Source organism: Triturus cristatus, chromosome 1_1 (assembly GCF_964204655.1).
Source record: "Triturus cristatus chromosome 1_1, aTriCri1.1, whole genome shotgun sequence".
Lineage (NCBI taxonomy): Eukaryota > Metazoa > Chordata > Amphibia > Caudata > Salamandridae > Triturus > Triturus cristatus.
Window position 1 is genome coordinate 42,024,276 of NC_140579.1, and position 23,644 is coordinate 42,047,919.

The 23,644-nt window shown below is 48.5% G+C and overlaps 1 protein-coding gene across 4 annotated transcripts in view; it reads right to left on the reverse strand.

Moving 5' to 3' along the window:
- The window catches only part of LOC146869311 (prolargin-like), a 139,869-nt gene that overhangs the window by 80,488 nt on the left and 35,737 nt on the right, over positions 1 to 23,644 (reverse strand). For all 4 annotated transcript variants that reach the window (XR_014979820.1, XM_085647420.1, XM_085647339.1 and 1 more), the window contains exon 2: positions 17,923 to 18,895. Coding sequence is in view for 3 of the 4 variants with exons in the window: in XM_085647420.1 (XP_085503546.1) it covers positions 17,923 to 18,877 (955 nt within the window). In the remaining variant the exon portion in view is untranslated. The remainder of the gene's footprint in view (positions 1 to 17,922; positions 18,896 to 23,644) is intronic.

Below are 23,644 nucleotides of genomic sequence, written 5' to 3' on the forward strand. Positions count from 1 at the left end.
TATAGATAGAGTGGCCCTTACCCTATCCTAGAAAAGAATAGTGAGGTCACCTACTTAGTTGACCTGGGCACTAGCAGGAAACCCAAAAGGGTTATCCATGTGAACCGCCTTAAACTCTACAATGATAGGGCTGACATCACCATGCTGATAGTGACTGATGAGGAGCAGGAAGCAGAGTGAACCTCTCACTGATCTCGTCTCCTACAGCCCACAAGATGGGTCAGTAGATGGTGTAGTCTTTTCAGACACCCTCTCTGCCCAACAGCAGACTGACTGCAAGCAGGTCTTGCAGCAGTATGCTAGCTCTTTTCCTTGACCTTCGGTCTGACAAACAGGTGTACCCATGATGTGGACACTGGTGACAGTGCACCTGTCAAAAACAAAATCTATCGTCAGTCAGACCAAGTCAAGGAAAACATCAAAGTTGAAGTCAGCAAGATGCTGGAGTTAGGGGTTATTGAACCCTCTGAGAGCCACTGGGCTAGCCCAGTGTTTCTGGTCCCCAAACCTCATCCACAGGGTGGAAAGAGAGAGATGAGGTTCTGTGTGGACTATAGAGGACTATAGAGGGCAGACTCTGTCACCAAGACAGATGCTCACCTTATTCCAAGAGCAGATTAATTGATAGATAAATTTGGAGCAGCAAAATTTCTCAGTACATTTGACTTAACTGCAGGGTACGGGCAGATTGGCATGGCCCCAGGAGCAAAAGAGAAAACAGCATTCTCCACACCTGATGGGCATTCTCAGTTCACGGTGATGCCTTTTGGGTTAAATAAAGAGCCTGCCACCTTCCAGGTTGGTGAACCATGTCCTGGCTGGGTTTGAGTCCTTTAGTGCAGCTTATCTTGATGATATTGCTGTCTTAAGCTCCACCTGGCAGGATCACCTGATCCACCTTGGGAAGGCTTTAGAGGCTCTGCAAAATGCAGGCCTCACTATCAAGGCATCCAAATGCCAAATAGGGCAGGGCACTGTGGTGTACTTGGGCCACCTTGTTGGTGGAGGCCAGGTGCAACCCTTACAACCCAAGATCCAGGCCATCCTGGATTGGGTAGCTCCAACAACCCAGACCCAAGTCAGGGCATTCCTTGGCTTGACTGGGTACTACAGGAGGTTTGTGAAGGGATATGGGTCCATTGTGACTCCCCTCGCAGAACTCACCTCCAAGAAGATGCCCAAGACGGTTAACTGGACAGTTATTTGCCAAAAGGCTTTTGACACCCTGAAAGAAGCACTGTGCTCAGCACCAATTCTAAAAGCTCCAGATTATGCCAAGCAGTTCATAGTGCAGACTGATCAATCAATCAATCAATCAATCAATCAATCAATCAATCAAATAATTTGTAAAGCGGACTACATACCCACAAGGTTTTCAAGGCGCTGAGGGTGGGGAGTAGGGGGGTGGTGTCGCTACTGGCTGAACAGCCAGGTCTTGAGTCATCTCCTGAAGGTTAGAAGGTGTTTGGTTTGTCGTAGGTTGAGGGGGAGGGTGTTCCAGGCCTTGGCGGCGTGTTGGGAGAAGGATGCCTCTGATCTAGGGATAGGAGCGGTCCTATCCCAGACCAATGATGAAGGCCAAGACCAACCTGTTGCTTTTATAAGCAGGAGGCTACTCCCCAGAGAGCAGCGTTGGAGTGCCATTGAGAGGGAGGCCTTTGCTGTGGTTTAGTCCCTGAAGAAGTTGAGGCCATACTTGTTTGGTACTCACTTCCTAGTTCAAACTGACCACAGACCTCTCAGATGGCTAATGTAGATGAAAGGGGAAAATCCAAAACTACTGAGGTGGTCTATCTCCGTACAAGGAATGGACTTTGAAGTGGAACACAGACCAGGGACTGCCCATGCCAACGCATATGGACTTTCCAGGTTCTTCCACTTACACAATGAAGACTCCATAGGGCAAGGTTAGTCTCATCACCTTTCGTTTGGGGGGGGGGTGTTGTGTGAGAAAGTGCCATCTTTCTTGTATGGTATGCCCCCACTTTTTGCTGAATTGCTGATGTACTTTGACTGGGTGTGCCCTGGGCTCCTGCCTATCTGGTACCCAGGGCCTATGTTCCTTCCCTAAAACTGTGTTAAAGCCTAAACCCAATTGGCATCTCTGGCCACATGTCAACCACTGGTAAATGGTACACTAGGTATCCAGAGCCTTGTGACCAGAGAAGGCCCCTAAGGGCTGCAGCACTTATTGTGCCAGCCTTAGAGGCCATGTACCCTGACACACACACACTGCCCTTGCAGGCTGAGTACCTGGGTGCAGAACAAAACAGAGAGTCGACATGGTACACATCCCTGTGTGCCATGCCCACAACACACACTGCCCTGGCATACATCAGCCACCCCTCTAGCTGGTTGCCCTATGCCAGTGGTGTGGGTACAGGTGCATGAGCCCTGTGCCCCTACAGTACCCAGGTCCATTCCTGGGCACTGTAAGTGCAGTGCTGCCATTTAAGAGTATATGGTGCTGGGAGATCGTCAACACGAACTCCACAGCACCATGATGGCAACACTGAAGACTGAGAAGTTTGGTATCAAACTTCTCAGCACATTAAACCCGCACTGATGCCAGTGTGGGATTTAATGTACAATGCATGACAGAGGGCATTTTAGAGATGCCCCCTGAACCTAACCTACAATCCACGTCTTGTCTGAGGGGCTGCCTAGGATTCCACCCAGCAGACTTGTTGCTGGACCCTGGGTAGAGAGCCATCTGCTCTCCTGGGCCTGCAACAATGCACATACTGTGCGAGGTGCTAGGTCTCCTCCCCCAGGTTGGGCAGGGGAAACTTCAAAGGCATGCCGCCTTTTGTGAGCTTCTCCAGGCCACTTGCTGTACTCAGCAACTGGCCCCTACCGGTTCTGACCCCCACTCTGGCAGGAAGACTGGCTGGAAACCCCAAGGAAGGAAAGGGGGTGTGCAAGCCTCTGCCAACCACACCCCTCAGGTGGGGGAGGCGAGGTGAAGCACATCTCTGGGCTCTCGCCATATTGAAGATGGGAAACCCTGCCCAATCAGGACTAGGCTACTGCCCCCCTCCCACAGGAGAGTGGCAGGATAGGGGGTGTACCCACCCCAGGAGGGGACCCGTTGGTCCCTGCCCTTTACCTACCTGTAACACCTCTAAATTTAGTATTTAGGGGAAGCCTGAACCTTCCTTCCTCAGATCCAGATTCCGAAACAAGAAAGACGAACAAGGAACAAGAAGACCTGCCGTGCAGCTGCTAACAAGAGGAAGACACCAACTGCTTTGGCCCCAGCCCTACTGGCCTGTCGACCGTCGAACCTGCTCCTGCTAAACCCCGGCATCTCCAGTGGTCAGCAACCTCAAAAACCCCGGAGGACCTGACTGTCTTGTGACTCTGACTACCTGGGACTCCCACGAGCAGTGGTACTGCTCAAAGCAAGTAACTGACCCCTGGTATCAGCCAGGAACCGCGAACCCTGCACACTTTGCACCCGCCAAGCCTGGCCTGTGCCAGAGTGGACAAAGACCATGAAGACGTCCCCCCGGCGACTGTGACCCCGAATCCAGCACCCAAGGACCCACCTCGACGCTCCTGACGACGCCTGCCGCCTCGGAACCAGGGACCCCTCCAACCGTGACCAGCAGAGGTTAAGATTTCCCGACACCAAAAGGCACCCCTGCACCCGGCGCCCTGCGGCTCCCTGTGCCCAACTCCTGGGTGCCTGCCTATCCTCCAACTACCGAACTTACCTCTCGAAGTGGTGGTCGCACCTGAAGAATCTTCGTCCCCGAGCCTGCAGCCTTTGTTCGTTCTTGAGCTTCCCCATTGCAATCCATTGAGCGCCTGACGGCTCAAAAGCACCCTGCACCCAGCCGCCCGAGTGCCCCTGGCAGTGCAACTTGTACTCTAATCTACTTCCCCATTTGCCCTGAGCAAGTGACCAGGAGCCCAGCTCCCACAGCCATGTGGCCTGCTAGCCAGCAGCCACCAACCACAGGCCCCCTGCCCCCCATAGGATAACATTGGGCCTAAGTCACTCTGCACCCGGCTGCCCCTGTGCCGCTGAGGGTGTAACAGCTGTACTTACCTGACCCTGGGAGACCCCTGAGTCTACGCCCAGAACCTTAACTCTGCCAGTCGAGTACTTACCCAAAAGCCGATAACTAACTTTTCTTCCTTAGGGTAACATTGACTGGTTTCACTTGGAAATTCTTCTAAGTGTCGAGTTTTGAAACTTTTAAATATTCATCTAAAATCATCTGAATTACGAAAACAAATGTACTCACCTGTTATCAGGAGAGATCCCAGTGCTGGATCTTGGTGCCCAGCACTGACCCTGAAAAGTAATTACAACCGTACTTACCTAAACTTGATTTTCCTGCCATAGGATAACATTGCCTGGTTTTCACCATAATTTCTTCTGTCGATCTTGCAAACTTACAAATATTCGTTAAAAATCGCCTGTATAACAAAATCACATTCTTTCAACTGTTTACTGGAGATGCCCCAGTGCTGGGTCCAGGATCCAACACTGAGTTAGAAAAAGTAACCATTACTCAACTGTTTACAGGAACTGTCCCAGGACTGAATCTAGGATCCAGTCCTGTGGTAAGAAAAGTAATCCAAAAAGTAATCTATTGCATTTAACTAGAAATTCCCATTGAGCTCAATGTATAATTGTGTTTGAAATTGTGTTGCCTATTGCAACAACTGTAACATTGCATTCAAAAGTCTATTGCCTAATGAAAAGTATTTATTTAAAGCATCTCATTCTGAGAAAGTGTATTTTGATATCTATTGTTGGTTCTAAAATAAAACAAGCATATATTTTTATATACAAACCATTGGCCTAGAGTTCAGTTCTTGAGTGTGTGAGACCATTTGCTGACTGAGTGTGTACAACAAATGCTTTACACTGTCCTCTGATACTGCCTTACTGCTCGACCAAGCTACCAATTTAGAGAGTAAGGTTATATCTAACTTAGCCTCTGCCAAACCTCTGGGGACTGTGGACTCTGTACACCCTGTACCTATTTGGGAACAGTATATACGGAGCCACTTTCTTACACCTGTGATTTTTGGGTTTGGCGTGTAATGCTGGCAAACATAAGTATGCCTACTGTAAGGGGCTTTGGTTCACCCTCCTTCAGCGACTGGCTTTTGTTTTGTTTTTTAGCTCGGGAGAATTCAGCCATTGGGTTAATACATTGTCAGTGACTTTTTGGAATAACCTACACAAGTATTTGACCCTCAACCTCTTTCTATTGGCTGTATGGATTTATCCTTCCACCCTATTACAATGTACGAGGAACTATTTACATGTGAAGAATACACTTCGTTGTCACACATTTCATTTTTTGTAATCTCATCCATCTTTTGTATACACAAAGCAATATTTTTGTGAATGTTCTTTAACATTCCAATGCTTGTTTTCTTTGCTGTAACTTTGTAAACAAGCACTTTATGTGAGAATATTTGTGCATTACATTAAACCAATGTAACTGTTTATATTAAGCTTATGCTATAGGATATTATCTTATATTATCATTTTTTCTGAAACACTTCATTTGTAAAAAAAACAAAAAATGCAAATGTTCTTCGTTTTAAATAGTATTAAAGGTGCTTTATTTACACCGCTGGACTATGCAACCTGCGGAAGACATCGTTATCAACAGACTGAATTGTTATACATTTAAGTGGGTGGGCTTTGACTCGTTACAACTATGTAAGTCACTTTTAAGTAGCTGTAAAGATGACTGCTTGGTTTGTCTCAATGAAACTGCCAGCAAGTCTGATGTTCTTAGTTCTTTTAGAAATGTATCCCCGTTCATACAAAACAAATTATTATCAAGGCAAAGACCGGGCAGATAGTAAGAACGGTTGGTTCGACTCCAAATGCTCAAAAGCACATGCAGCCTTGCTAACCGCCTTGCATAAGCCCATGAGAGACGCAGGAGCAATAAAAATGGCAAGAGTAGCATATAAGGTATCCCTTAAAGAATGTAAAATTGCCATAAGATCGGAATTATGGCAAAATCTTAAGCAAGCCTCAGAACTGAAAGATACGAAAGGCTTTTGGAAGGCGGTGAATGCACCATTTCTTGCCTCTAGGAAATTACCTAGTATTGAAATCACACTGGGGGAGGATCAATGGGTGACTCATTTCTCTAGTCTCTATTGCAATCTGGTAGAGCCCCAAAATGAAGGGGTCCTGAGACTAAACCTCCCAAGCTATCTGCCAATTGATATTGACTTCAATGTTAATGAGGTGATTTTAGCTATAGATGTGAGTAAGGGAGGCAAAGCCCTGGGCCCGGATTGTATACCCGTAGATCTATTTAAATCTTGCCCTGCGCTTCGGGCCCACTATTAACTATGGTCCTAAGAGCTTGCTGTACCCAGGGATTTACAGCAACTTGGATTCTCTTGTAAAGGTGGCCGGGCGTGTTGTCTTAAATCGATTGCAGCTTTGGGTGGAGGAAAACGATATAATTTCAGAATTACAGTATGGATTTCGTCAAGGACTGGGTACTGTTGAACAGAGCCTGAACTTGAATCTCCTGATGAGAAAATATATATAAGCCAAAAGGGGGAGTTTATATTTGTGTTTTGTCGATCTGAGCTCAGCTTTTGATTGCGTCAATCACCAGAAGCTATGGTGTATATTAGAGACCATGGGGATGGATTTGCCGATTCTAAATTTTTTAAAGCAGTCTTACTTAGTCGCTAGGGCCCAGGTTCGATACGGGAGAAGTGGCAAACTCAGCCACAGTTTCCATGTTAAGACGGGGGTGCGGCAGGGGTGTGTGTGAGCCCCCCCCTTCTGTTTACACTCTATATTAACAGGTTGGGAGCAACTTTGAGAAGTTAATGCCAGGACCTACCAGGTATTGGTAATCGGCCAATTGGAGCATTGCTGTATGCGGATGACGATGTCCTCTTGGCCCGTACCCCCCTTGGCCTACAGAAAGTTGTCTCTAGCTTTCCTGCCTATATGTTAGATCTTGATCTTAAAGTAAACATTAATAAAACATTCACAATGAAATGTTGTAAGTCCAATGTTAAGTGCCGCGATTTCTATATTGATAATAGGAAACTCGGCTTCACTAATCACTTTTCTTACTTGGGCGTTGTAATCGAAAGAAGGGGCCTATGGGCAAAAGCTTCTGACTCCAGAAAATTGATATTTTGCAAAGCCATAGGTGCATTGATAAATTTTTCTGGAAAGGTAGGAAAGCGTCCAAGTGCTGATCTATTAACAATCTATAAAGCCAAATGCATACCTATTGCCATGTATGGAGCTGGCATCTGGGGCTATTGCAATTTTGCGTCTTTACAGTTGGTAGAAAATAGATTCCTAAGATACCTTTTAGCGGTACAGAGTAGCACTGCTATGTTTATCTGTCATGCTGAGTTGGGGCTGCCATACTTGTCCGACTTGATTAAAATGCAGCCTATCCTATTATGGCATAAGGTTTGAACAGGCATTTCAACTACCTTAAATCGGGACGTGATTAACGACTGTCTGTCTCTTCATGGGGTAGACCGTATTCCCTGGATCACATATGTTAAGAAATTCGTAAATGATTTGTTAATCCTGACAGTTTGAATCATGTCACCAGGAATGAATTAAAGTTGTTACGCATTGATCATATGGAGAATACTAGATTGTCCACAAATATAATGAAGCCTTCAGTTAGAGAAAATCAATTGGTTTTGACCCAATCAGGAACGCAGCCCTATCTGATAAACACCTTAGGAATTTATGAGTGGTTGCTATTGACCCGTTTACTCCTAGGAAATCTTCACATTAGGGTCATTTTTCCAAATATCAACGACTGGTCTCGTTCCTTATGCTTATGCCCCGGTGATAATACGTCTGTACAGTCCACAATTCATGTTATGTTTTTTTGTAAGTTTTATACTCTGCATAGGAAAATATGGATTTTACCTATTTTAATAGTGTATGGCTTGAGACAATGCCAACCTGCTTTTTTAAAGTTGCAACTTTTAAAAGATGGACCTGTGACTGATCACATAGCTAAATATTTGAAAGGGGCGGTTAGATATAGGAAGTCAATGGATGGCCCCTCTTTCCTCTAAATCGCTTGTGATTCTTGCTTCTTTTATTTAAGTTGTTCTGATGTAATTTAAGTTTTAAGTGCATTGTGCTTTTATTGTTTAATATGTCTTAAATCGAATAAAGCGTATTCAGTCTGTCTGTCTGCATTACATTAAACCTATGTAACTGTTTATATTAAGCTTATGCTATAGGCTATTATCTTATATTATCATTTTTTCTGAAACACTTTATTTGTAAAAAAATGCAAAAAATGCAAACGTTCTTCGTTCTAAATAGTATTCAAGGTGCTTAATTTACACCGCTGGACGGTGCTTTGACTTTTGTGCTAGGACGAAAATATTTCCATGTAAGATGCTCTGTCCCCCACTCAGTCTGGTCCTGCGCTATACACACCCAATAATGAAAGGAGCTGGACATTGAGGTGCAGGGGAGGTGCGGTGTTCAGACCTTGCTCCTCAGCTCAGGATAGACTGTTTTGAGGGTGCACCACAGACACCACCACGTGGGCAGGGCCCAAGAGTGGAAGTGGCTCATGGTTTTTCCCAGTACATTCCTGCAGCCCTCCACCTGCCCCAGGGTACAGCTAACCGTGCGAGGTCTTTGCTAGAATAAGCTGAGCCCAGAGATCCCCTGGGACCTACACTGTGTGCAGGTCTGGAGAAAGCTTCATATTGTATTATTCAGGGTTACCATGAAAGCTACTCCGGCGGGACCACAGCCGGCTCCGTGTTCATAAAATCGACTTTTGATTTCCGTGGTCTTATGCGAGCCGTCAGAGCCAACTCTACTAGGCGCCTGTTAGACCTGACATCCTTGGCGTGGGTTTTTCCCCTATCTTTTGCCTCTGCTACCTGGATTTTGATGCTGTGCTGGATTTCGTTTTTGCTGGTTTAGATGCTTTGGACACTCTGCCACTGCTAACCAGTGCCAGAGTGTAAGTGCTCCCTGTGTAAAATATCATATTGATTGGATATACCTGATTGGCATATCTGTATCACCATGAAGTCCCTAGTAAAGTGCACTGTGTGTGCCAGGGCTGGTGATGACAGATGCTACTAGTGGGTCTGCAGCGCTGATTGCGCCACCCACCTGTGTAGCCCTAATACAGTGTCTCAGGCCTGCCGCCGCAGGCCTGCCTGCAGTCCCCGGACTGCCATGTCCTCCTGGCCAGTGTCCACACTGGCCGGGCCTAACCCTTCCCTTTTCGTACACGTCAGTCATCCCTATGGAAGGCCCAAGGTACCCCCCTGGGCAGGGTGCAGTGTATGTAGAAGGTAGAGCATGTACTAGTGCAGGTAACATGTTCTGGTAGTGAACACCGGCCATTTTGTGTGTTCACTACTGCAAGGTTATCTTGTTCCGTAGGCTAACATGGGGGAGGCGGGTGCCAATGGCTATCCGCCTATCTTCCCATAGGAACAAGATAAGACATGAGTGTTTGATATCCCTGAGCTCAGCATTTAATAACACATCTTTTAGGAGAGGTTGTTTTTAAATCCTGAGTTGGAGAATAGTACTTTTTAGAGAGTAGCTGTTCTCTTGTCTGACCTTTCTGTGTGCCTGGGCGCGCTTGTGGATTGACTGTCTGGTTTGAGAGTGACAGGGGCTAGGGATCCCCCGGGAGGTTGGCTGAGTCAGCCCTCTGCTGAATGGCGACATTTGCAAGGAGAGTGGAGGGAGGAGATAGCACCTGGGATTGAATAGGGCTGTGCCTGCCTGCCACTCTGCTGGCTCCACCTCCTGCTGGGCGGCTGACGACTCTGCCCCTCACTCTGAAAAGAATGTAGAGGCCAGGAAAACAAAGTGCTCCAGCAACACCCAGAACTGGATCAGACCGGGCTCAGGACCCGCTTGCACAAAGACTTCAAAGACTTCTAGGGGTATAAGTACACGACCCCTGACAACAGATTTTTAGATTCGACCATCGAGAGGAACCTCTGCTGAAAGACGGACCGCTGAAGAACTAAAGGAAGATTGCCGTGCTGTGTGCTTTAAAGGCTGACCTGTTCTGCTGTACAACTGAAGCTGAGGAGGAGAAGGGGTCTTGCTGTGTGCTGACCCTATCCACTTGACCAAACAAGACTTTGCTGTGTGCTGTGTCTTCAACTGAATCTCCAAGGGCCTGAGAAGAGCTGGCCTCCTGTTTCGCAACCCAGGGATAGAAAGGTTGCCAAGAACTCAAGACTCTGCTGTGTCCCACCTGCGCTGCTGTGTGCCGCAGGGACCGTGGACTGTTCTACCAAGCTTCTCAACATCTGCCTGTGAGGTGGGCTGGCTGCTCTCTGTCTTGCTGGAGAGTACCACACCGATCCGGGCCTGACACCGGTTGCCGCATCAAGAAGATCGACGTGCTCATCGGCACGTGCCTTGCCGCGACCTGGAGGCCTGAAGCAGATCGAGAGTCTTATTTCCCTGCTCTACGAAGCCGCGCTGTGAGTGGCTGACTCCGGTGACGTCGACATCGTCACTGGGGGCTCGTCGAGGGAGTTGTGGAATCCTTGCACCGAACAGCCCGAGGAGCGCTTGTACAACGAGTGCAGCAACACCGCCGGAGCAACGTAGCTGCCTAAACATCGAGAGCCTACAAACTGATTCATTCTCAGTGAGTATCGAATCACTCAAGAAACTAGAGACTATCATCTCACGATCCCGACCAACCAAGAAAGCGAATATTGTGTAAACCTGTGATGCTTGATTTCAACTGCGGGAACTAGATAAAGATATATTATTTTTGATATAACTCACCTGTGTGGTCTAAGTTTGTGGTGTGCGGAGGGGGGATCATTGTGGTGTCTACGTGCAAATACCTTACACATTGCCTTGGGGATAAGCCTGTCTGCTCGAGCCAAGCTACCTAGAGGGTGAGCAGGGGTTATCTACCGTGTGTGTCCCTGTACCCTGACTAGAAGCAAGGGTCCCTATTTGGTCTAAGGTGGATACCTCTGCCAACTAGAGACCCCCAGATCTAACAGCGCCCGTCATTGCATCGCTGGGTGGATCTGGTTCATGCGGCATCGCTCCCATTGGAGTTGGCTACAGCAACCTGCATAGCACACACGCCCTCACTGCACCATGAACCAGAGATAGTTTAATTTGAAGAGTGCCATCAAAGATCTCCCTCACTCATCACCGCGGACAGCCTTCCGCGCCTCCAGCGTCAACATCTCATCCCGCGGTGTGTCCATTGCCTGGCTACAGTTCTCCTGTCTGACTGTACGGGTCCAGTTTATCTGAACATCCCTGGTCTGGTGGCATGTCTCCTGTCCAGCTGCACATCCCTGTCTGGCTGTGTGTCTCGCGTCTGGTTGTATATCTCCTATCCACCTGCACATCCCTGTCTGGTAGTGTGTCTTGCATCTGGTTGTATGTCTCCCATCCACCTGCACATCCCTGTCTGGCTGTGTGTCTCGCGTCTGATTGTATGTCTCCTGTCCACCTGCACATCCCTTCTCTGGTTGTACATCTCCTATCCACCTGCACATCCCTGTCTGTCTGTGTGTCTCACGTCTGGTTGTATGTCTCCTGTCCACCTGCACATCCCTTGTCTGGTTGTATGTCTCCTGTCCACCTGCACATCCCTGTCTGGCTGTGTGTCTCATTGTATATCTCCTGTCCAGCTGCACATCCCTGTCTAGCTGTGTGTCTCGCGTCTGTTTGTATGTCTCCTGTCCACCTGCACATCCCTATTTAGCTGTGTGTCTCACGTCTGGTTGTATGTCTGCTGTGCAGCTGCACATCCCTGTCTAGCTGTGTGTCTTGCGTCTGGTTGTATGTCTCCTGTCCAGCTGAACATCCCTGTCTAGCTGTGTGTCTGGTTGTATGTCTCCTGCCCAGCTGCACATCTCTTGTCAGACTGCACCTCCTCTTTGAATGAACATAGACAAAAATAATCTTGTAATCTCGCATTGGCTGCTGCCACGTCCCGTGGTCGGTGAGGCTGAGAGACCTTCCTGAGGCCATCTCTTCAGTGTTTCCACTGGCTGCTCCTGGCACAGTCTCCCCAGGCCACCTGTGGCTCCTCAGACCGCCCCCGAATCTCTATACCCGGTCCACTTCCATCCATGTGTCGCCTGTCTGCAATGCTGGAGTCCTGTCCACAGGTCACTCCTGGCCCTGGATACTTCACTTTCCTCTGCCCCCACCAACTGATCCCGGCTGTGTCCCCCTCAAACTCACCCTGCCTCCGTCTTTGAGAGTTGCCTCTCCTCCATCTGCCCCTGGCTTTGTGTCTTTAGGGTCGCCAAGGAAACACAGGCAATGGCTATTCCAGCTGCATCTGCCTCCTCTGGCTTACGCTGGAACTGTCCCCGCAGGGTCCCCTAAACCTGTCTCTGCAGGCCCCCTAAATCTTCGTCCTCACCGTCTCTGGAGGTGCCATCACACAAGCCTTGTAGACGTGTGCGTGGTTCACCCCGGAAGTGTTTATAAAGTATCACCTTTTCTGTGACCGAAAGAGAGACCAGTTGGAAGTCCAGATCTCTACAAACTTTCTGAGGGACAGACCACGGAAAACCCACACACCCTGTAAGTTCCTTAGAAACATTTTCATGGGGTAGAGACTGAAAATGTGTCTACAAGGGTTGCAATGCTGTCCTGCTCATTAAGGATGCATTCAATGTTGAGAACATTCAAGAGAAGTTGAATGTTTGTACCAACCATGTGGAACGGGTGATGGGACAACAATCCCATCTCATTCTCTCAGATGCCGTCTTCTTCTTCAATCTGTGATCTGAGCATGGAATGCGAAAGGACTGATCAAGTGTCAGGTGGTGATGTCAAATCCCTGGTTTGGGACAAAGGCCGTAAACCTCTAGAGGACAGACAAGTGGACTCCCTGTAAATTCAGCTGGGGTTTGTAGAACTTCAAGAAGTTCCATGTAGGTCGCAATGGAACCTGCAAACTGTTACAAATTGAAGCAAAACACATAAAAGCCCCCCCATAGCCCCCGTCTGAGGAAGAAGAAGCTGCAGGTCTCGCTTGGTGGTTCTGTGCCAGGAAGCGTAAAGAGATGCCTTAGAAAGACGGAGCGCTTCAGGGACGAGGCTTGATTGGCCACGCGCGCGATATATCAACAACCTGTCCTGAGACATAGAACCTGTGAATTCAGAAAAGAAAGGGGGGGGGCACAGACATATTTCCTTTTGGGCTTCTGAACTTTGAATACTTCGTGAATTAAGCTCCACACATCTTCAAAGGCCGACAGACAGAGCCACCGCCCAGGCTGAACAGCATATTATGTCACATTTCATGCACTGAAAGCAGATGCTGTGAACACTAGAACTCCACGTATTAGAACAGGGAGGAAACCTTTGAATGTATTCTGTTGCAGCGGCTGCTCTTTGCTTTATTTCTATTCATTGTGAGCAGGTGAAGCATGTGCTAATGTAGTAAATGTGTGAAGCTTTTGTCTAAAGCCCATAAAAGGGTGTGATTTCTTCATGCTAAGAGAGTCCCTCTCCCCAATCCTTTGAAGTCGAATCTATGCTGGAGTCGGAACGCTCCTGAGTATTGCTGTCATTCCTATGAATTAAATGCTTATTGATCTCACATTCATGGCACAGCCTCTGCATGTCTGTACTTTAATTAATTGAGTAAACCTTAAAACAGAGCGCTTTGTCTGTCACTCTGTAGCAGAAATGCTTTATTCTTGCCTTCTGTACATTTCCTACCGAGCTCACCAAGAGAGACAGGTCCAGCGGGAAGCACCAACGTCCGGCAGGGTCTACACCGCTCCCGATCCGGTGCTGGTGCGATCGGGAGGAAAGTTCATGTATGGGCGCGTGTGTTGGCAGGTCTTTCATGGCTCTACAGAGAATAATCCTGGGGAGGACCTGAATTTGGAAAAAAGATTCAGAAGTGACCCTGTCAATCTCTGTGTAGTTTACAACCCAGAGTCTTTACCAGTTAAACTGACTCAGGCTCACGGCTGCTTACAGGACAATCCACAGGATCCCAAAGATCTGTATTCCCCATTATCTCTGTCACTTTGTCATCAAATTGAGGCAACTGCAGCGCGTCCAGTTTAGAGCTGCCACTGTGCTCTCATGAAAAGGATTATCTTCAGTCTTTCGACTCATCTCCTAAGACAGACAAGAGTTTGAGAACCTGTACAGGTGACAGTCCAAGGGTGGAAGAGCTTCGCAACCAGATCAAAGTACAAGTTAAACATCCCTGTGGAGATTCTCAGTGGTTAGAAATAAGGAGGTGAAAAGTGTGAGAACACCCCCTGATGGTGCTTGTGCAGAGAGAGCTGTATCCTGGATAGACTAGGAGCACCCGTATCGACCTCTGACTGTGTCAAAAAAGCTGATGGGTCCAAAAGAGCCCATGCTGAGACATCTCCGTGGTAGACAGACTTACCATATAGCATGATCAATGGGAGAACAGATTCTGTCCCCTGAGTGTGGACTAAACCCAATCTGAAAACACTGATGCCATTGCACCAAAATTCCAGGGGCAGTGAAAATGGCGTCATACTGTCTTCTACTTTCTAAGATGTCACAAGCTAGTCCCCTTGTCACACTATTAGACCCCAACTCATCCATCTGCTCTTGAGAAACTGTGGAAAGGTTAAGGAGTGAATGGTATTGAAAATAAGCATGCCTTTAAGAGCCTGCTTACTTACTGTTCAGGCAGATATGTTTAAGCCCTTTGAGACCAGCAGTAGGAAGTACAGCGCCAGAGGCCCCACAGAACAACTAGGGGTAGCAATTTCTGCCTCCTGCTACTCTTAAATAATATCCATGCATGATAATTGTCAAGGCAGTTTAACAACTCCAAAACATCCTGCATTTGAGATGCAGCCATTTTGGTAACAGTGGCAAGTAATTAAGGAGAGGAGACACCACCACCACGCACTTAACACCGGACACAACACTGCCTGCCACCTTTCTCCTGCCGAAACTGCAGCTGCACCCTCACCCACCTCCGCACTCAAGCTCCTCCCGCCACCCGGCCGACCCACTGCATACCTGACCAGCTGAGCAGCATCCTCCTCAACATGCGCTCCATCCACATACATGCCACAGAAATCTGGGACTCTTCTACTCTGTCTCGCCCAACAAAGCCTTCCTTATAGAAACCTGGATGAACCCCAGCCCAGCCATAGATATCGCCACTGCCATCACCTATGGCTACAAGATCACCCGCAAGGACCGCACAAACCAACCAGGAGGAGGCATCGCCACCATCCACAAAAACACCCTCACCCTGACCACCCACTCAGATGACCCAACGACAACCATGGAACATCTCCACTTTCACGTCCAGACCAACCCCAACACCACCCTCGTCTACAGACGTCCTGGCCCCCGCCTGCCCTTCACCGACACCATAATCGACTTCATCGCACCACAGACTCTCACATCCACCAATTTAATCCTACTCAGCGACCTCAACTTTCACCTGGACAACCCCAATGACAAGAACACCAAATTCCTCCCGGAGAACCTCACAAATGTAGGACTCAAGCAGCTAGTCATCTCTCCCACACACTCAGCAGGACATATGCTCGACCCCGTCTTCTCTGCCACTCTGCCACTCTGGCGCCCCTCAAGAAAGCACCCAGCAAGCAACACTCCAAGAAAGCCAGCTAGGTCACTCACCTCCTCCATGAGTCCAGGCGTACCTGTAGACAGCTCGAGAAAAGATGAAGGAACAACAGAACCCTGGAAGCCCACGCAGCCTTCAAAGCCGCCGTCACCGCACCCGACCTCCTCCTCAAAACTACAAAGAAAACGGCCCTTCAAGACAGAATCATTACCAATGCACACAACAGCAAAGAACTCTTCGCCCAACAGCAAGGCAACAGAAGACCCACCCTTCAATGCCCTCTTCAACAAACTCGGCACCTACTTCCGCGACAAGATCAAGCAGAACCCTCTCATCACTCCCGCCACCACCGCACCCAACAATGCCACCCCCCAAAAGATTCTGCTCAACTGGACATCGCTCACCACGAATGACACTCTGAAGACCATGAAGGGCATCCACTCTGGAACCCTCCATGGGCCCCTGCCCGCTCCACATCTTCCACTGAGCCTCAATCTCCATCGCCCCCAAGCTACACTGCACCATCAACTGGTCCATCGAGATTGCCACCTTCCTGGATGACTGGAAACACAATGAGATCAACCCCCTGCTGAAGAAGACATCCGCCGACCCGATGGACCTCAAGAACTTCAGACCCATCTCCCTGCTCCCCTTCCTAGCCAAGGTCATTGAGAAGGCCAACCATGTCCTTGACATCTCCCAATCCGGCTTTCGAAGCAACCACAGCACATATACCGCCCTCCTCACCGCCACCGATGACATCCGCTCCCTCTTCGACCGGGGCGAAACAGCAGCCCTCATCCGCTTGGACCTCTCAGCCACCTTCAACACTGTTTCCCACCACACCCCAAGCATGAGACTCCACAACGCCGACATCCATGACAAAGCCCTGGACTGCATCTGCTCCAGCCTCAACGGTAGAACAGTGAGTCAGACTACCACCGTTCCTCTCAGAACCCATGAAGGTCGGCTGTGAAGTCCCCCAGGGCACCTACCTGAGCCCCACCCTCTTCAACGACTACATGGCCCCACTCGCAGCCATCGTCAGGAACCACAGACCCAGCATCGTCTCCTACACCAATGACACCCAGGTGATCCTCACCAACCAGCGCCACAATCATCAGAAACAACACCCGCACCAGGATAAAAGCAGCAGCTACCTAGATGAGAGACAGTTGCCTCAAGCTCAACTCAGAAAAGACTGAAGTCGTCATCCTGAGGTCCACCACCTCCACACGATGACTCTTGGTGGCCCGCCGCGCTAGGAACACCTCCCCACACCCACAGACCATGCACAAAACCTCTGCATCATACAGGACTGCTCTCTCACTATGAACCGATAGATAGACACCATCTCCTCATCATGCTTCCACATTTTCCACCTGCTTTGAAAGACCTTCAGATGTATCCCCACTGGGTCCAGACAGACGGTCGCCCTCACGCTCATCAGCAGCAGACACAACTACGGCAAAGTAGTCTACGCAGGCGTCTCCCAGAAACATCTCAGGAAACTACAGAACATTCAAAACGGTGCATCCAGGCTGGTTCTCAACATCCCTCGCCGTGGCCACATTACCGTTCACCTGCAAGAACTCTACTGGCTCCCAGTCAACAAAAGAGTCACCTTCAAGTTCCTCACACACACCTATAAGCACTCCATAATGCCCGACCAGCATAACTGAACCACCACCTCTCACACCACGTACCCACCAGACACCTCTGCTCCACCCAACAGGCTTTTGCCACCGTCCCACGGATCTGCTAGACCAGGACTGGGGAAAGATCCTTTAACCAGATAACAGCCAAGACCTAGTACGCCCTGTATCTCCACCTCAGGCAATTGCTGATGCAATTCAGGAAGGATCTCAAGACTGGCTCTTCAACTAACCTCAGTGCCCAGACAGACCTTCAGCCCCCCATCCACATCGCCATGAGACCCTCATGGGTGAGTAGCTACGCTCTACAAATTATGATTCATTGATTGAATGTGGTCTGTGAGATAGAGCTGACATATACACCAGTGAAGAGGCAGAATGAGTTTGTGTATGGATAATAATAATCTGCTGCAACAAAAAAAAACAAAGAGCTCGTTTCACTTAAAAATTGAGCTCCCTGACTCCGAGGATATATAAAAAACTAGAACAGTGTCAACCAATGATTGCCAAGGGAATCTGTGTCATAAGTGAAAACTAGCTTTTGATCAGAGAGGACTCGAAGGCCTAACAAAGGAACCTCATAGACTTTGGGCAGCATGCATTCTTATACCAAGATTAAAAGGCCCACCATTACCATCCTCTTTGAAAAGCTTAATACTCACTTTCAATGACATTGTCATTCAAGTACAAGTGCTCCAGTGTGGGGCTGATCCGCGGCACAGTGGTCAGTCTGTTATGGGACAACTGCAGAACCAACAAATTCGAGACGTTGAAAATGTTCTTGGGCGTGCCTTTGTCAGACAATTGGTTGTAGTTTAATCTGATGAAGGCCAGGTTAGGGAAGTCTTTAAAGTAGTCATCAGGTATTTCCTCAATATTATTCCTGTCCAGAAACAGCTGGTGGATGCTGTTGGGGACACCTGATGGCATCTTTCGGAGGATGTTATGGGCAAGGTTCAGCTGCATGAGGTTCTTTAAGCCCCTGAATGTGTTCTTATTAAAGATCCCATCGCTCAGCTTGTTGTGGTGAAGGTCCAAAAGCAGCAGGTGCTCCAACTTATTGAATACACCGGCAGGAATTTTGGAAATTTGGTTCCTGCTCAACCTCAACTGTTCCAAGTGGGCAGGTAGGAAGGCAGGCAGTTCCTTCAGCTGATTCCTCTCCATGTACAAGAAGGTGAGGTTGTCCATCTTCTCTAGGATGCCCTTGCCCACCTTCTTAATGCGGTTGTTGTCGAGGTTGATCCATTTGATCCCAGTTGCATTCCTGAAGGATTCTTCCTGCAGGTCATCAATGAAGTTGTTCTGCAAATAAAGGTACCGGGTGCGGGCTGGGATGATTGGGACCTTTCTCAGGTTTCGGCTGTCACAGTAAAGTGCTGATGGGAAATCTGGTGGGCAAAAGCATTCCCGTGGGCAGTCTGGGAAAACTGATGGTGGACCAAAAGGAAGCGGTGGAGGCAGGTCCGTCGGCTCCACTGGTTCCGGAGGAGGTCGGGTGGGCTTCTTGGGTAGCTTGGGTGGCTTGGCCTTCGTTGGCTTTGGTCTGCGTTGCCCATCAACCTCAGACAACAGTAGCAGGATCAGAGGGAGCAACAGAATAAAAAAGGACTTCATGGTCCAGGTCCCCAGCAGCTGGAACACAAAAAGTGCAGAAGAGGCTTGTTAGACATGGTCCAAACCAGTGTTATACTCCCCAGCTGAACTAAAAAAATCTGTTGAACATGGTGACAGAAATATGACAACTAAAACAACCCAAATACATGCTGCTACTTTTAATGGTGTTTTCACAGCAAACAGTTCCCTTTGTACCTTATAATTCCCTTCCCATGGGGAGTCTTGGACCTCTACTGCCCTCAGTCCCTCCTACCATCTCTTATAGTCTGACATTTCTCTGCTCTAGCATTTCCTAATCCCATATCAGAACAGTGTGTCGCTGGGCACATCTGACCTTTCACAAGCTTTGTTATGGTGCGTTATGAAGAAGTTTTGTCACTTATCAACACTGGCATTACCAGACACACATCATCCCACATCTCAAGAAACTCCATTGGCTACCAGTCGTGAAGAGATGTCAGTTGAAGCTGCTCACTTACAAGGCACTACACAACGGAGGTCCGGCGTACCTCAGCAAACGAGTGAACTTCTACCTACCAAACCAGGAAACTCTGTTCCAGTTCCCTCTCTTTAGCAGCACCCAGTGCATCCGTCGTGAGAACTATGGAAGCTGCTGCTTCTCCCACCTGGCGGTTAGGATCAGGAACCCCCTACACCTAGGGTAGCTCTGTCTCTCCAACAGTTCAGGAAGGACTTGAAGACCTGGATGTTCATCCAATAGGACTAGGCAGAGGAATTCCGCAGCAGAACCCCATAGCACCGAGATCCTCACGTGGGGGACAAGACTTGACACTATACGGCGGGCCGGATTACTTTCCCTTTGGTGTTCTAGGGGGTGGGCAGAGGATCTCAGCACCGGGGCTTCTGGAGGGCGAAACTGTGGTCGGGCAGATTTGCGAATGCTCTAGCACGCCCCCTCAGCCAAAGAACAGCTAGGTTTCCCAGGCACAAGGTTCGTCTAAATAAAGTGTGTTGTGTTCTCTGGTGCACCAAAAATAGCCAGTGAATCAGAATCCTACCGGGCTCTTGGCTTTTCTTCTTCTGATCTGAATGGAGGGGGTCCTGTCTGTGGTGAGGGAGCCGCGGGTACCGGTGGGGCAGTCGGATGGGTGCCTGCAGGTGATGGAGCAGCAGGTAATCCCTGGCGTCACTATTTCCAGACAAGTTTATCCCCCCCTGTTTTGTCCTACCTGCTATCGTACCTGGTTGCGGTCAGGGTTTACGGCAGGATTAATCCACTGCTTTGGGACTTACCCACCTCACAGTCTTGTGCGGGCCTCGTGCTCCCCTGTCATGCCATGGCGCTGTTGCTTGTCTGGTAGGTGGGGCGGACAATGCTAGGGTGCCGGGCAGAGGCATGCGGGGAGCACGTGGGTGAGTTGGCCCCCATTCGGGCTGCTGGTTGTGTTGAGTTTTACCGGGTCCACACCCCAGTTGCGGCTCCACATCCCCGTGCACTGGCATGCACGGAATTTGAACAGAAAAGCACATTTGTTAATGACCATGATGCAGTGCCGATGGAGGCCTAGTGGGTAACACCGGTATACCACCAAGAGACCCCTGCTCCACGGGCAATCCATCAGCTTTGCATTTGTCACATGATGGGCATGTCGTTGTGTCGTCAGTTAATTTTAATTGAGAGGCGGTCGTACCTGGCACTGCTTGCGTCAATTCACCCGGGAGGCGGTTTCTCAAAGTCGGGTCTCTGGAACTATGTATGCCGTGTTGTATTTCGTATACCATGGACCACTCATCCACAGATCACCTCAGGATATACAATTGATTATGTTACTGCAGGGGGAGGGACTCAATCACGCTCACCCCTGCCAATATAAGCACAGGGATACCCCCTTTACAATTTTGAACCCGTAAGTGCCCAATGACCTACCAATGCTAATCCTCCGGATCCAGTCCACCGGAGCTAAATGTGAGCGGGGGTTCCTGGTGCGCGCCCCCGTCAGTTATTGATCACCTCTGGAGCTGGTGACAGTCTGCCACCAGTTGGCGCTGGCTGTCTAAGTTTACTACAACAGGCATTGAGTAATTCAATCACATTGAAATTACTAGTGCGCGCTGCCCCTGCCATTCTTTTAGCCGTTGAAGCCTGGAAGAGTCTGTATTGTCACAATTGGACTATTGTCAGGGTAGGAGTTGTGAGGTTACCAGGAGTGGCAACACAGCAGGAGCAATGTGTGGGGCAAACTGAAGGGGCTGCCCGACTGCAGTCCTGGCAGATAGTTGCACAGTGCCAGGGTCAGTAGTTGCGATGTTAATATGTTTGGACAGCACGGCAGGAGCGATGTGTGGTGCAACAGAAGTGGCTGTCGGATGCAGGCCTGGCAGATGGTTTTGTACAGGTTAAGCACTGCACGTGCGGAATCTGTGAGGTCTTTGGGGCACAGCTGGGCCGATGTGGGTTATAGAGATTGGGGCGGGTCGCGTGCCTTCCTGCCCAGGTCTCAAATTAGTTCCAGGGGCAGAGCTCCTTGTTTCGATATCGTGAATCTAATGTTAGTTTTAGGAAGGCACGGCACAGTACAAGACCTCCAATATCCATACATCCCCCAGTTACCTTCACTACACCTGCCGTCCATTTCTCACTCTTTCATTACCCCCCTAAGTGCTGCACCACCGGATGAGTGTTGCCCTTCCATAGGGTTGGGGTCCCCTTTATAGGGGGGGCTCGACTTGGTGCGGGGATAAGGGGGAAACCTCGGTTACAAAGCAAAATTAGCAGGCATGTGAGCTTTTCCTAGACCATTGGGAGAGTGCACTTATTTTCTGTGTTTTACTGATCTTGCAAGAGATCGGCATGCGATTTCTGGGAGTTAAACTGTGCTACGATGATGGCATCTTGGGCGAGGGCAGAAGCTGAGGCAACTCAGACGGGTAGACATATTGCCAGATACTGCCTAACCAAAAAAAATAAAAAAGATTATGTATTAACTAAAAGGGTATAGAATTAAATATAAGATTTTTTAAAGAATTAAGAAAGGGATCTGACCTCAAAGATGTCAGAGAATGAAATACAAGATAATGAAGACCTACCCCTTACTGAAAATATGCTAATGAGTTTCTTTGAGAAACACCTCAAGTCCCCCTTAAAAGAGGCACTGGAGGCAGCTGTTAACAAATAAAAAGATATCATGTTACTGAGAAAGACTCAGTTGACCTCTCTGAGGACGTAAACCCTTTACGAAAGAAAGGAGGTAAGGCCTTAAAAAAGACCAAACACTTTGAACCTCATGGTAGCTTGTGCGCTACAAATGACTGGGAACTATCCCTAGGTAGCCTGTGCGCTACAGGTGAACTGGGTGCCCCTAGCGGCATAATGAGAAAGAGCGACCATATTGGCGCAATAAGTACAGGTGTCCCTCGTGGCACAAGAAGACCAAGAGACCTTCATGGCACAAAGACCTCAGTTTACCAACTGACAATGATGATGAATACTTATTCCCAGTAAATATTGATGATGAGGCTGACGAGTATCTATTTGATCCTCTTGATAATGACCTCCTTAATGAGCATTTATATCAACCCAGCAATTCTAAAATTATCAAAGACCCAGCGGGAGTGGCGATGTTTAACCCCACCTGCATCACACACCCTTGGGGATCTGTTTGGTGACCCTTGGACCACATAGCAAAATTAATTAAATTCTGGAACCGGAAACCCTTTGAAAAGGACACACGAATACTAATGAGGGCAGAATGCCCTAGACCCTTTTTAGGCAATAAATCGGGATGATACCAAACCTAAACCCCGAACTACTGACTTTCCTATTTTAAAACAGGAAGAGATCCTAGAAAAGTGCTTGAGCGCTGCCTCAAACAGTGCCAAGATAAACTACTAGGTAGTCTAGGACCAATGGCTAGAATCCTAGACTTAGCGGAAGAAGTCTCCCTTCAGGGCACTCCTGTGGATGTAGAATTACTCCGGGGATGGAGCCAACATGCCCTTTGCATTCTTGGTAATGCCAACACAGGGCTAACCTCTGAAAGAAGAAGAGCTATACTAATGAGCATAAACACCAAATTGGGAGACCTTGCAAATAAAGATATCCAGGGTAACTCGAATGGCTTACTCTTCGGGGAAAACTTTACCAAAATATTAGGAAAGTATGATTCCACCTTCTCAGCCTTTAGTAAAGCCCAATCAAACATAAGACGCATGTTCGGGGGTATAATGTTTGGAAGGGCTGACAGGATGGAACTGGCTGTCAGCCATTCCACAAACAAAGTCAGCGTGGTTACAGGAGATACTTCATGGATGCCTTGACGGACGTTGGGATCTTGCGTGTCGGATGCTATCAAGACTTATCAGCCTCCATTTTGTATTGGGTCCAAGATGTCCCCATAACGTATGACTACGAATCAAATGTGGACTTTGTTCGGCACGCCTAAATAGTATACTCTTATGAAGGCACCCCTATATTTCAAGTCGAGGACTATCACTTTAAGATCATATTCTCGGATATTGGTTCATGCTGATGACCCATAGAATCATAGGGGCCCACGCTTCTCGACACTCTATGTCTGATTTGATCCTTCTCTAACTGCTGACTTACTTTGACCTGTCTTTTCAAAAAATTATATATGGCTATATACTGTGTTATTAAGGAGCCCCCTCACTTCGCTACATGTATATACACAAATAAAAAGAAACCTTGGATGGGACTTTTGACCACCTGATGATCTCTACCTTCTGCGCCCTGACGAAGGAACTGTTGGACTTTAGGTCCACTCCGAAACACGCGTTGGCGCTTTG